At 41.3% G+C, this 15,447-nt stretch overlaps 1 protein-coding gene across 1 annotated transcript in view; it reads left to right on the top strand.

The window, feature by feature from the left end:
* IPPK (inositol 1,3,4,5,6-pentakisphosphate 2-kinase) overlaps positions 1-15,447 on the top strand; it is a 97,140-nt gene that overhangs the window by 43,694 nt on the left and 37,999 nt on the right. The window contains exons 4-5 of the mRNA XM_006900722.1: positions 11,903-11,969; positions 14,942-15,063. Coding sequence (XP_006900784.1) covers positions 11,903-11,969; positions 14,942-15,063 — 189 coding nt within the window. The remainder of the gene's footprint in view (positions 1-11,902; positions 11,970-14,941; positions 15,064-15,447) is intronic.

Genomic DNA, 15,447 nt, shown 5'->3' with positions numbered 1-15,447 from the left:
CTTGTCAAGCCCATAATACCTAATCATATATTTCTTTCATACAGTTCTCTCCCTTGTCTGTTTCCATGCTGTGTGCATTATTTATCCCCTCTTTTCATAGTTTCACCCCAACCCCCATGTCTGCCCTGTTTTATAACAGTGGCATTATGCAGTATTTGCCCTTTTGGGACCAAGATATTTCAGTCAGCATAATGTCCACCAGGGTCTCCCATTTTGTATAATATTTTATGAGTTCCTTGTTTTTTAGTGCTGCATAGTATTCAACTGTGAATATACCACAGCGTCTCTATCCATTCGTTTTTTGATGGGCATTTGGGTTGTTTCCAACTCTTTTGCTATTGTGAAAAAAGCTGCAATAAACATAGGTGAGCATTTATCTGCTTGGGTGGCAGTTCTGGTTTCTTTAGGGTATATTCCCAGTATAGAATTGCTGGGTCAAATGGTATTTCTAATTCCAACTTTTTGCTATTCTTACTGGGGTGAGATGATATCTCATTGTTGTTTTTCCAAACCTATTTTTACTCATCTCAACACCAATCCCATTGCTTTGCTGGGTCCAGAATCCGATGTGATAGCTCACAGACCACACAGAACCATATTGGGGAAGTTAAAAGTTTATAATCCAGATTGATAACAGAAAGCACTCAAGATACCTCCTGAAATGTGCATGGAACCACCTCAGCCTTGAGCTTCATTGTTCTAAGTGTTTCCAAATTCTCAGTCCTGCCAATATTGGCTTTCCTTCCCAGTTGTCCACCAGGGTTCTCAGTCTTGCCAATAATGGCTTTTCTTCCCTAATTGTCCAGTAAAATTCTCAGTCCTGCTAATATTGGCTTCCCCCTTGCCAAGGTCTCATCTCACAGTCATGTCTCTAGTTTGGTCATGGCTGCTGCTGTCTTGAAGTGTGTCCTCCATTTTACCAGATTGGGGGATGGATGTCTCTTTTCTTTTCTCTAGCTGGAGAGGATTCTGTCTCTGCAGCTAGAGCTGTTCAATTTATTGGCAAGACTAGCCACTTCCCTTATTGAGACTGGCCAAACGCCTTGTGGAATGGGAAATAGCCAAACTCCTTGTGGAGAGGCCAACACTCCCCATTCACATAGTTTTTCCCATTCACATAGTTTTTCCCATCCACATAGTCTTCCAGGCTAGAAAAAAAAGCCATATTGGAAGATAGACTTCATGGAAACAATAAATGAGAGAGAAGAGGGAAACAGAATGTGCATGAGGTTGGTGTTCTTGCCACTATTGTGGTGGGTGGATACTACAGTGTGTTCATGGTCCTGGCACAGTGTGTCTTCCAATTCAGCAGAAGGTTTCTGCTGAGACCCCAAGATGTGATCTGTGTCACTGATAGTACCTCTTCTGTCCAAGAGGAAGTTGAGAGGAATGGCACCTAGCCTGGGATAGAATTGCTCAGTTGGACTCACAGCCTCAGGTAATCTGCCTGGCTGAGGATGGTGTGTTTGCCATGCCAGTGGGTGGGTACTTTAGGTAGCATATTCAGTTAGAGATGGCTAGCTTAAAGAGATAGTTAGTTCCAGCCTGAGATGCACAAGGGTGTTGTGTGCTGGCACAGAGTTGGCAAGGTGGTACCTCACTGACTCAGAACTGGCTGCCAGCTGGGCATAGCATGGTCCAGTGGCCCAGGAAGGGAGACTCTGAATGTAACACCATGTGTACTGTCCTTGCTGAATACAGAATGTCCCAGGACTGGCCTCAGGCGGAGCTAGCATGTGATGGGGGGAAACTGGTTCCTGGAATAGGGTGGGAAGCAAAGGCAGATTGCACCTGGCCTATTGTCAGTTGGTTGGCTCTTGTAGATGCAATCACAGTCTGGGTTCTCTTGCCAGACAGACAAATGTTTACAGCTCTGTGCTCTGACTATCTCCTTGTTTGCTCTTTTCACGTTGTTTCTTCCTTCAGTCAGTGTTGGAGCGTCTTTTATATCTTTGCTTTTTAAACTTAAGGTTCCAGAATTATCTTCTTTGTATCTTTGATTTCTGGTGTCTCAGTTGAAGAGAGTCTGGTTGCCATCTGTCTAGCCTGATCTCTTACCCAGAAGTCTGATAATACATACTAAAAGAATAGTCTTTTTGAAAAAATTTTTTTTCTTCGCTCAACATTTTTTTTGTTTTAAATTGCTTTCAGTAGGATTGTCATTTTCATAGTATTGAGTCTTCTTATCCATGAACACGTACATTTTCCTATTTAGGTTCTCTTATTGTGTCTTGAAGAAATATTCTGGTTTAATTAATAGTAATTATTATCTATGGATAACTGAAAAAAAAAGAGATTTGTCAAATTTCACTCAAATGAAATAGATATTTTTTAAAATCTCACAAATATGTATCATTTCATTCTGCTGTGATGGTGAGATAAAAACAAAAATAGAAAACTGGATGGAAATGTAAATTATTATAACTTAAGGAAAAAATGTGTACTTGGTTCCTTAAAAAACACCAACAATATTAACTACCATGTTATTTGTTGTTAGGTGTCATTGAATCAACAACAGCTCAATCTGACCATATGAACAACAGACCTTAACCGTAACCTGTTCTGCACCATCTCTACCATTTATGTTATACTCATGTCAATTTTTGACAGTCACCGCATCAATTCATCTTGTTAGGGGGCTTTCTCTCATTCTCTGACTCTCCATTTTTCCTAGTATGGTATTTTTCCAAGGATTAGCCTGCTCTGAAAATGTTCCCAAAGCATACGAGACAAAGTTTCACTATCCTTGCCACTAAGGAGCACCCTGGACACACTTCCTTTAAGAGAGATTTGTTTGTTCTTTTAACAGTACATGGGATATTCATGTACTCTTCTCCCACATCACAACTCAATTCTTCTGTCATCCTTATTTGTTGTCAGTTGTTCAGATGAAGTTCGGAAGTAGTTGGATCTTTTTTAAAATCTTTTATGACTGATGCATTCAAGTTTTTTTTTAAAAATTTTATTAATTTTAATAACATTTACAGAGGTTTTGGATTTCCATTCATTCATTGTTGCACTTTTCTCCCTGCCCAGCCCTTCCCCTCTCCCCCCCAAGTTCGCTCTTCTCTTTGAAAAGTAAGGGAAAAATTCTTTCTTTGGTATACAATCTCCCTGCACCCCTCCCTCCACCCCGAGTACACTCCACTGTGCCACCTTAAATCTGGACTGTTTTGATAACCATAATACCCTATCATATATTGCTTTTAAATTATTCTCTCCCTCCTCTGTTTCAATGCAGTATACATAATTTATCCAGTTTTTCTTAGTCTTATCCCAACCCTGATGCCAGTCCCATTCTACATACAATAGTGGCACCATGTAATATTTGACCTTTTGTGACAGAGATATTTCACTCAGCATAATGTCCTCCAGGGTCACCCATTTTGAATAATATTGCATGAGTTCCTTGTTTTTCAATGCAGTGTAGTATTCCATTGTGTGAATATATCACAGCTTCTCTATCCATTCATTTGTTGATGGGCACCTGGGTTGTTTCCAACTCTTTTCTATTGTGAACAAAGCTGCGATAAACATGGGTGTGCATATATCTGCTTGGATGTCAGTTATGGTCTCTTTGGGATATATTCCCAGTAGTGGAATTGCTGGGTCAAATGGTATCTCTATTTGCAACTTCTTGAGAAAGCGCCATACCGCCTTTCACAGTGGTTTCACCATTTTACACTCCCACCAACTGTGAATAAGGGTTCCAGTTTCTCCACAACCTTGCCAGCATTTGTTGCTTGCTGTTCTGTTAAATTTTGCTGTTCTTACTGGGGTGAGATGATATCTCATAGTTGTTTTGATTTGCATCTCTCTTGGAGGTAGGGATTTTGAACATTTCTTCATGTGCTTGTTGGCCATCTGAATGTCTTCTTTGGTGAAGTGTCTGTTCATATCCTGTGCCCATTTTTCAGTTGGATTATTTACCTTTATCTTGTTGTGATGCTCAAGTATTTTATAAATTCTAGATATGAGTCCCTTATCTGACATGTCATTCCCAAATACTTTTTCCCAGTCTGTGGCTTCCCTTTTTACTCTGTTGGAGAAGTTTTTGGATGTGCATAGGGATTTGATTCTTAGAAGGTCCCACTCATCTATTTTATCTTCTCCTGGTTGTAGTTTTTCAGGATACTTGGAACACTGTGTTGTGGATTAGGACTACTAGAGTTCTTCCAAGCTTTTCTTGAATGAAGTTTATAGTCCTTGGTTTTAGTCCTAGATCCATGATCCACCTTGAGTTGGTTTTTGTATATGGAGTGAGGTGTGGATCTTGCTTGAGTCTTTTGCAGATATTTTTCCAATTTTACCAACACCATTTGTTTAAAAGGCTGTTGTTTTCCCACTAAATTGATTTCATCTCTTTGTCAAAAATCAGTTGACCATAATTAGATGGGCTGATTTCCGGGCTCTCAATTCTATTCCATTGATCTATGTGTCTGTCATTGTACCAGTACCATGCTGTCTTAACCACCACGGCAGTGTAGTAGGATTTGAAATCAGGAGTGAGATGCCTCCTACCTTTTTTCTATTTTTAAGGAGTGCTGTGTTTATTCGGGGCTGTTTTCCATTCCAAATGAAACTGGAGATTACCTTTTCCATTTTGTTGAAGAATGGGATTGGTATTTTTATTGGGATTGCATTGAACATGTAAATTACCTTTGGTAGTATTGCCACTTTCACAATATTGAGTCGTCTATCCATGAGCAAGGGATATTCTGCTTCTCCAGGGCTCTTTTTGTTTCTTATAGTAATGTTTTGTAATTTTCTTTGAATAGATCCTTTTATGTTTCTGGTTAGATTTACTCCCAAGTCTTTAATCTTGTGATTTGCTATTGTGAAGGGTATTGTTTTTCTTAGTTCAGGCTCTGTATTCTCTTTGCCACTGTAGAGAAATCCAGCTGATTTTTGTATGTTGATCTTGTATCCTGCTCCTTTGCTGAACAAGTTAATTCTTAAATATCCCACCCCCTCCATTTATAACTTTTAATATTTTTACTTAGAGGAAGGAGCTCTGGTTTCCTTGTCTATAGAAAATTGTACTACTACTCTAAAGGAGATGCTCCTCTGATGGTTCAAATCTACTAGCCCCTCTGCAGGAGAAAGAAGGGCAGTCTCCAACCCTTGCAGCTTAAATCTTTCTGAAAATCTACTGGAGGGTCAGCTTTGAGTCAGTCCCAGCTTGATGGCAATGAAAAAGTGCGTGAGTGAGAGGACAGAAATCACAAGTTAAGGTAGCATGAATAGGATGGAGGCAAACACCACTAACTGCTTGGACAAATAATGATAGACATGTGCAGGTTTTATATGTGCAGCTGTCGTTCATGGATGTCATAGGCAGCAGGCAGGTAGGGGTGTGTGTGTGTGTGTGTGTGTGTGTATACATGCACTTGCATATGTGTGCACAGGTATGGTGGTGGAGTTGAGGTGTCATTTGCTCTGCATTCCTGGCCTGTGTACCATGAGGGTGCAGCCATGGACAGAAAACCTCAGCCCAAATGGGCTTAAACCTGAAAACATTTGTGGAACCAGGGGTAGGGCTTTAGTTTCATCAGCTTGAGGCTCAGCAAAGTTATCTAAGTTATGTATTTCTGCCACACCCTTTTCCTCAGCTCAGGGTGCACCATCCTCAGCTCACTTGGCACCTGCTAGCTCAGTAGGCACCTGCTGTGCCTACCCAGCCGTACAGTGTCCAGGTACATAGATTAGATTATCTTTCTAGTGTTGTCTGCAGAGGACCTGCTCTCTGCACTGCCATCAGCCCTTCAGATTCACATTCATATTTCTTTGGTCAAAACTAGACCTATCCCCTGGACTTACCAGGATTGTCTATCAGACAGTAGCCTGCATGCCCACATGAGATTCTTTCCTGGCTTTGATAATCCACAGAACTTTCAGGTCATGCTTGCTAGCTAAGTGATTTAGTAAGGGCACACGTTGGGATTGGAATCAGGGCAGATATAGGCAGTTATCTCCATTCTTCAGGACAACTCTTTGGGCTCCTTGTGCTCTTCTCTCTTTCACCCATGCCCCTTCTCAGTCCCCTCAAGGTGGGCTACTCTTGGCCTTTCCTCCTTTCTGCCTCTAAAAGCCTCTGTGGAATTGCCTAAATACAGACTGACCAGTCCCCTCTCGATAGGTCATAAACACCTCATGTGCATAGTAAAGTATAGCTCCAGTTCATTTATGTAGTCTGTTGACCAGTTCCTGCATGGTATATACCAGCCACAGGGCAGACTGCAGCCAAGATCAGATGAAAAGTATCAAAACAAGTTGTTTATAGTTTACCAAGGAAATGCCAATTAACTTGGATAAAAGTATCATATTAGACCATAGAAAACTAAGCAAAAGTAATCAATCAGGACTTAGGGAGGGAAAATTCTCTAAAACTGGCTTTTCAAATAAACAAGAAAAGACCACATAAAGGAATTAATTTCACCAGAGTCCACCCTTGGGTTCTTTCACATACATTTTACCAGATCACATCATAAGGCATAAACTTCCAGGGTGAGGCTCTCAGGTATTAGCCATTCATGTATGCTGTAGGTATCCATCAGATCTGGTCATGTTCTCCAGAAGGTCTTACCTTCAACTTGTCTAGTGTCAAAAACCTTAAATTATTCCCTTGTTCTGAGTCTTTCTCAAGATATTAGTATTGTTAAACCTTTAAGGGACATTGAACTTGGTCACTATACATAATTCCACCAGTGCCTTGCCCTTGATTCTTGGTCCTATTAAGTCAGCTACCATTCATAGCAACACTATAAACAACAGACCTGAACCTTGCCCTTTATTGCTCCATCCTTAATTTCTCTGTCATACTCACATCCACTATGGTAGTCACTGAATAAGTTCATCTTGGTGAGGGTTTTCTTCTCTTTCTCTGACCCTCCACCCTTCCCATCTCTCTCCAAGGATTAGTTCTGACTGAGAATATTTCTGAAGTAAGTGAGGTGAAGTTTCATCATCCTTGCCTCTAAGGAGTACTCTGGTTGTATTTCCTCCAAGACACATTTGTTTGTTCTTTTGGCAGTTCATTCTGAACTCCTGTCATGACAATATTACCCAGTCATATATCCCTTTTAAACAGTTCTCTCCCTCATCTGTTTCAATGCAGTATCCATTATTTATCCCTGCTTTCTCAGTTTCCCCCCAACCCTGATGTTAGTCCAATTTTACAACAGTGGTACTATGAAATATTTGTCCTTTTGTGACTGAGATCTTTCAGCATAATGTCCTCCAGGGTCATCCTTTTTTCATATTTCATGAGTTCTTTGTTTTTCAATGCTGCAAAGTATTGTGTGAATATACCAGAATTTCTCCATTCATTTGTTGGTGGGTGCTAGGATTGTTTCCAGCTCTTTGCTATTGTGAACAAAGTCGCAATAAACATGGGTGTGCATATATCTGCTTGGGTGGTGGTTATGGTTTCTTTAGGGTCAATTCCCAGTAGTGGAATTGCTGGGTCAAATGATATTTCTTTTTTTTTTTCAAATGATATTTCTGTTTGCAATTTTTTGAGACAGCGCCATACAGCCTTCCATAGTGGTTACACCATTTTACATTCCCACCAACAGTGAATAAGGGTTCCAGTTTCTCCACAACCTTGCCAGCATTTGATGTTTGCTGTTCTGTTAAATTTTGCTATTCTTACTGGGGTGAGTTGTTTTGATTTGCATCTCTCTCAAGCTAGGGATTTTGAACATTTCTTCATGTGAATGTCTTCTTTAGTGAAGTGTCTGTGCATATCCTGAGCCCATTTTTCAACTGGGTTTTATTTACCTTTATCTTGTTGTGGTGAACTGCAGCATTTTTTAATCAACATTTTGGTCCACTCTTTTTTTCCAAGACTCATGAGGAAAGGAGATCTTTCAATGGGACATCCTCCTTTGCACACCTCATTTTGAGTATAAACATAAGCATGAGTCACCTACTTCATTCATGTATCTCCCTTCTTGTCCCTGTTTTAAATAGTCAATGTTTGTCTATCTTGATACTTTGAGGAGACAAGCATATTCCTTAGCCTGAAGAATCTCTGTTCCAATTAGGATTCTGAGCATCAGCATCTACAAGGAAAGTCCAGTACAAGGCACTGTACAGCAATTGCTGCAGTTTCATGGAATCCATGCCTGTCAAACCTCTCTCTTGTCTACCTTAATCTGAGGCCAGATTATCTCATCCTATTGAGTTGCGATTAGTTCATCTTCATCCCTATTTTTTGCTATCAGTTCATCTAAAGCCCTGCACACTAGGTAAATGGGTAACAGGTTTTAGACTAAGACATCCACTCAATTTCCTATACAGCAGGTTAGCAAAGCCTTTCTCTCTTACTCATCCCTGGCTCTTTTGGGGCTATGTCAGTGAATACCAAAGGCATGTCCAAATTCAATCCATTTCTTCATTGGTTTATCTCCTCTACTTCTACTTACATCATGAACCCCAGTGATCACTCTATGGGAGCATACCAGGCTATCTACTTGACTAACTTCTCTTAACCTGGAGGGGTGTTCTGATGAATTCTGATGTGTCCTATTCTGTGCATTCGTCAGATTCCATAGGACTGTGTTTCACACAAACATCCTTTTTTTAGCAAGCAGTTCTTTGGTCATTGATAAAAGCCTTAGGTATTTATACTATTCCCAGAGTGTGATAACATTGTCTTTCAAATGCAAATATGATTTCACAGGCTTCCCCCCCACCCCACAAGCATAAGGGCCATTTACTATTTTCAAATTTATCATATTCAGTTAAGTATTGCCTGAAAGGTAGAGGTACACACTCTTGTTTTTCTCTTTTGTGTAATACTCAGTATTTATTTCTGTAATACATTAAGGTTTTGTTTTACACCACCAAGTAGAGAAATAGAGCATTCAGATAAAACATGTAACATTTTTTAAATATAATGTTTATGAAAGTTTGTTTGTTTCATGGAATCCATCCCTGAATCTGCAGTACATAGTTTGTAGATGTTTTGTATACTTAGTACCAGTGGTTTCTGTCTTTTAATCTTGGCACTCCAGTTGTATTTCCTGTTGCACTGGTAGGATAGCCACATTTGCTACGGGTTGACCTCAGAAAGAGGTAAAATAACTTCTGAAGGTGGTAAGTTGACTTTTGAAGGTGGTAAGCGGATTTCTGAAGGTGGTAAGTTGACTTCTGAAGGTGGTAGGCTGACTTTTTAAGGGGACAAGTTGACTTGTGAAGGTGGTAGGCCATAGAGCCATGGCTGAAGCATAGTGTATGCATCTAAATGGGCTGTTTTCCAAATGATGATGTTCCCTTTGCCATTTGGCTTCTGCAGCGGAGACCAAAGAGCTAATTTGAATTAAAGTTTACTTAGTATATGAGTTTTTTAGTCAATCATTTATACACTTTTTAAATAACATTAGTTAAAAATCCACGGTGTTGTTGAACCTTGCCCACTTGTTGTGATTGTCAGTCTCATTTGTCCTTCTGTTCTCTTCCTTCTTGCCATTATCCCTGGGCAAATGCTGCTTTTTTGACCTTCAGGTGGTGGGTTATCTCAGAGAGCGAGAACCTCCATGCTGGTATTGTTCCTTGTAGATCTATCTGTTGTCTGACTGAAGGGTGAACCATGAGGGTGTTTTGTTCCAGATCTGAAGGATGACTATAAGGGTTTTGAAACATTTAAGTTTTATATTCCATTCTGTTCTGTTTAATTTGTATTTTGTTTAAGGAGTTCTGGTGGCTTGATTGGTAAGGAATTATAGTGCTAATCCAAAGGCAGGCAGTTTGAATCCACTGTCTACTCTGCAGCATAAAAATGGGCAGTTTTCTCTCATGTGATTTACTGCCCCTGAAAACCCACTGGAAGGTCAGCCGTGAGTCAATTCTGACTTGATGGCACATAACAATAACAATTCTTTTTTCTGGCTTCTGACTGTCTCGTCCATTTGATTATAAGTCTTTGACTAGACTGAAATCCGAACACCTTTGCCTTCGAGCAACCTAGGCTTTTGCATGAAGGCATTTCAGATGTCACTTTCTTTCTTACTGTGCAGGCTGTTGTGTAGACAGAGCTAGGAAATGCTACATGATTTAAAATTTAGAAAGTTGTGCATCAATCTGTATGCTGAATAAATTATTCAAGAAGCTGGACTTTTTTAAGAAGAATGTAATATTAAGATTGGAGGAAGTCTCATCAGTAACCTCCATTATGCAGATGACACAGCCTTTATTCCTGAAAATGAGATCTTGAAGCTCTTGTTGCAGAAGATCAAACACCGCACAGCCTTCAAATGGATTGCATCTCAATGTCAAGGAAAAAAAAATTCTCAACCAGTGGACCTATAGGCAACACTGAGATAGATGGAAAAGATTGAAACTGCCGGTGATTTAATTTTACTTGGATCCACAATCAGTAAGTACACTTGGTACCAGCAGTCAGGAGGTCAGGAGATGTACTGCAGTGGGAAAGTCTGTAGTCAGGAACCTCTCCAAATTATTGAGGAGCAGTAATGTCAGTTTGAGGACCAAGGTGTATCTGATACAGATCATGGTCTTTCTGATCATTTGCTATGTGGCTGAGATCTAGACATTGAATAAAGATGACAGAAGAATTATTGAAGCCTTTGAACTGAGATGTTGGAGAAGAGTACTGAATATCCCGTGGACTGCTGATAGAATAGACATGTCTTGGAGAAGGTGCAGCCAGCGTGCTCCTTGGAGGCAAAGATGATGAAGCTTATCTCACAGATTTTGGATGTATTTCTACAAGAGGGAATTCCTTGGAGAGGTATATCATGCTTGCAAAGGTGGAAGGATAGTGAAAGAGAGCAAGACCCTCGACCAGATGGATTGACAGTGACTACAGCAATGGAAGCTTTGATGAGTCAGATTTGAGGATGACACAGGATAGGACAGAGTTCAGATCTAGTTTTCATAGAGTATGAGTTGTACTCTACTTTATGGCACTCAACAATAAGCTTAACTTCTTACTTTTCTATTAGCTATTACAAATACCCAGCACACAAATTTAAGAATCAGAAGGTTCTTGTCCATGCTCATTCTGTCTCCTCCAAATCCATATGGTTCCATGATTCAGGAGCCATTGCAGTGAGGCCCATGTTGAGCAAAAACTGTGGTGGTAGAGCTTCTCTAACTTCAGGGCCTCGTGGCCCTGCCATCTGTTGTCACCATTAGGTCTGCTGAAGGACTCTACCTGAGTTTGTGACCACACACTGCCACTGTGCTCCCTGTGGAACTGTCTCCACCTTCAGTGTTAGACCCTTGGCAATATAATGCTTCTTTTAAAGGTTCGTTGCCTCTTTTCTTTCTTCACTGCGGTGTTTTGTCTGGGAAGACCTCTGCATTGGCCACTTAAATACATAAATTCTTTGTAAGTTTCAAGGCATGGCTTACCTACCAGATATTAACCAGTCCTCTCTTAGTGGGCCTCTCTGACGCTTCTTTTGCATAGTAGGTTACAACTCAGGTCATTTGCATATTCCTCCAAGATGCCTACTAGTCACAGGGCAAGCTGTAGCTAAAATCAGACAAAAAAAAATCCAAACAAGTTTACAGCATAGTCAGGAAATGTCAATCACCGTGGACAGAAATAGCAAACTAGGCTGAAGAATGTTAATATGATCTCTCCTCAGGTAAGAGACCAAAGAAACAAGGCCATCACCCTCAGACACTAACTCCTCTGGGCACTTCCTAGGTGTAAGCCTGGACCTCTTGGCACTGTGGCCTCCCACTTGAGCAATAAGTGTGTGAGACCATGCAAATTAGCAAGATTCTGCCTGCCACTTCCATGTTGTTGCTTGTAGTGCATGGAAACATTAACTACTCTTCTTAGCTTGGATTTGGCATTTAAAATCATAAATTGATCTTTATTGTCCAGATAAACAGACTGAGTGTGCTGTACTTGTGCTTACAGGAAGTTGTTCAGCTCCCTCTAGATTTTGTGAAACAGCTTTGTTTAAAGATACAGACCGAAAGACCAGGTAAGTGTTTTTTTTTAATTTGGAAATTTATTAGTAACTTGAAATACTGAAAAGTGGAATTCTCAGCTATGTTAAGTAGATTCCATTTTCATCAATTCTGTCATCAGGATGTTTTCCAGAGATGCATTTAATGATTGGCACTGCATCTCCAGGAGTAGAAATCTAGGATTTTTAAGAATACAGTTCTGGAGTATCAGAGAGCTGGGAAAGGCAAGGAATGTGTAACCAAGAATTTACTATCACTGTGTGCATTTGGGTTAGAGAGGAAAACTGAAGGAGTTGGGCAAGATGTAGACATGGGTAAAGGTGGCCTGGAAGCATCAAGAGTTGGTGTTCACTGAACCATAGAAAGGCAGGCTGCTGCTAGAGGGTAGACAGCAGGCTTTCCCAGAGGCTGTACTCTGTGCCTACCTGCTCAGCTGCTAGGGAAACATATTATCTTATGAGGATTACTTTGATTGCTGTCACCAAAGACATCCTTTGCTCCATCGACAAACAAACCCTTTCTGTGCACTTGCTAGTGCCAGAATGTCAGGAACTAGGTCAGAGACTTTCAGAGATTAAGCATTTAATGTGCAAGTCTAGTTAAGTATGGAAATGCCTTCTTATGAAAGCACATCTCTACTGTAAATATGGCAAATATGAAATTTCTTCTTGATTTGATTAAGAAAAGGGAAGCAGAGAGAGCTCTGGGGCCCTGAGAGCTGGAAGCTGGAAAGAGTAGCGTAGAGTAAGTCATCCTTGTGGGAATGGGTCCAGGAAGTGGATACAGGCTGCTGTCCAACAAGACAGTTTCTTTTGGCTCTACTCTCCTCATCTGGACGAAGATGAATTCTTGGACGCTGCCATCTAATGGCAAGCACTACCAGCATCACCGCTGCTGTTAGTTGCTGCACATCAGTTCAGATACATAATGAGCCCTGCATGTACATTGAGCTACTTCCTAGGATACTGTAGGTCTTTGGTTATAATTGGATTTTCTTGAGGGAGATTGCCACATCTATTTTCTGAGGTGCCCTGGCTGGGATACATTCTAGCTACTTAATAGTGACAAGTTGCTGCGCTAATGTATTTCAGTGAGGTTTGCTATGTGAAAGAGTATAGCTGACTTTTGTCCACAGCACAGTTTAGAGCAGCCAGCTTGTTGAGTATTTCAAAGAGTTTATTGTTGAAAAAGTGTGGAGACTTTTTCTGAGAACCTGATTTGTTTGATGGTAATCTGGACGGCACCCTTCTTCTTGATGTTTGCTGGGTGAAGGAGCTTGCAGGTTGCAGGCAGTTTACAAGACTATCGTCAGGTTTTATAGTTGGCTAAAAGAACTCCCTAAAACCCCTTATACTCATGGTTAAGATTTGTGACAATGAAAAGGCACAGATTGAGATAAGCCAAGGCAGGAGATCACTGTATAAGGTCCAGAAGAGGCCCCCAGATGGAGCTCCCATTGTTTTTTTCCCAAAGGGCACAGACCCTTCATTCAAATGACATGTGACAGGGGCCATCATACAGTAGGTGACTGCCTAGACAGTTCATTATGCCATCATGTTACATGGGCAAATTCTCCATTCAATATGGCTCAAACCCTATGTACACAGAGGTTCTCCTCTGGGGAGGACATTCCCAGTTTAGTGATTTTCTCAGTATACAGAGATCCTCTTCGGGGGAGAACATTCCCAGGTTAGTGATCATCTGTATACACAGAAGTGTTCCTGCAGGTGAGGACATTCTTAGGTGAATGATCATCTGTGTATATACAGAGGTGCTCCTGTGGGGAGGACATACCCAGGTTAGAGATCATCTGTGTATACAGAGGTGCTTTTGCTGGCAAGGAAAGCCTCAGGATAGTGAACATCTGTGTATACAGAGGTGCTCCTATGGGGGAGGACATTCCTAGGTTAGAGGTCATCTTTGTATACAGAAATGCTCCTGTTGGGAGGGCATACCTGGGTGATCATATGTGTACACAGAGGTGCTCATGTGAGGAAGACATTCTCAGATGAGTGATCATCTGTGTACACAGAGGTGCTCCTGCAGGAAGTACTTTTGCAGGTTAGTAATTATCTATATTTACAGATACTTTTGTCAGGTAGGGTATTCCCATTCCTGGTGATGATCTGTGGCTCAGTGCTCTGTGCATGTAAAAAGAGTAAGGGCCACCTTGGGAGCCCCATATCTGAAATTTACCAGCTTCATAGAGGGGAACTGTCCCTGGCCACAACCTCAGTAACACAAAACCAATTCCAATGAGGTCAGACATGTCCCTCACGCTCCCATGCCTCCTTCTACTCATCTCAACACCAATACCACTGCTTTGCTGGGTCCAAAATCCAATGTGACAGCTCACAGACCACACAGAACCATATTGAGGGAATCAAAAGTTTATAATCCAGATTAAGAACAGATTATAGTCAAGACATCTCCATAAATGTGCATGCAGGCACCTCAGCTTCAAGCCTTGTGGCTCTGAATGTTCCCAAGTTCTCAGTCCTGCCAGTATTGGCTCCCTCCCAAATTGTCCAGCAAAGTTCTCAATCCTGCTAATATCGGTTCTCCCTTTCCCCGCTAGCTTCTCATCTCATGATTTGTCTCCATTTCGGCCATGGTTGCTGCTGTCTTACATTTCTCCGGTTTGGGGGAAGTCTTTTTCCTCTTCTTTGGCTGGGGAGGATTCTGTCTCTGCTGTTAGAGCTGTTCAAATTATTGGCAAAACTATCCATTTCCCTTCTGGAATGTTGAGACTGTCCAAACTACTTGTAGAATGGTTCATAGCCATTCCCCTTGTGGATAGGCCAACACACCCCATTCATAGTCCCTCCCATCCACATAGTCATTCATGCTAGAAAAAAATTCATGTTGAAAGACAAACTCTGTAGTGCGCCAGGTTGATTCTTCACCACCTGAGTTTTCAGGTTACTACAGTGTCTGTTGTATTTTCTGCACTGATCCTCAGTTTGTTCCTGCTCTTTTGTTCTAGAATCTCGCTGTGACAAGGATCTGGACACACTCAGTGGTTATGCCATGTGCCTTCCTAACTTGACCAGACTTCAGACCTACTGCTTTGTGGAGCACCGACCAATTCTGTGTGTAGAGATTAAGGTGACTTTGGTCAAAGGAGACATAATGTAGGTTATGACACAGAAAGTAGGTCCCTGATTATAAGTGGGTGGTGTTTCAGCAGTCTGTGCTTCATCAGCCTAGCATGTGTTTTCATCTAGAAGGCTTTTTTCCAGGCTCATGGTGACTTGGTCACTCCCTGCTGGAACTAACAGTCAGTCCTCTCTTAGGTCCATTCAGCCCTCCAGCTCTCAGAAACTTGCCTGCTCTTTCTCCTTCCTGCCCCTCTTTCTCACCTCACCTGCACTCTCTAGGCCACATAAGCCTTGATTGCTAAGTCTCAGAAGGAAGCTGGGTTGTATGGCATTTTGCTCAGGGTTAATTCAATGACTGCCCCTTTAAGGTCATCCCTGTGACTCCTTCCTG

Source organism: Elephantulus edwardii, unplaced genomic scaffold (genome assembly GCF_000299155.1).
Source record: "Elephantulus edwardii isolate Elephantulus edwardi_28Jun2011 unplaced genomic scaffold, EleEdw1.0 scaffold00292, whole genome shotgun sequence".
NCBI lineage: Eukaryota > Metazoa > Chordata > Mammalia > Macroscelidea > Macroscelididae > Elephantulus > Elephantulus edwardii.
Note: the sequence above shows the minus strand (reverse complement) of the source record. Positions and strands in the feature narration are given on the sequence as shown.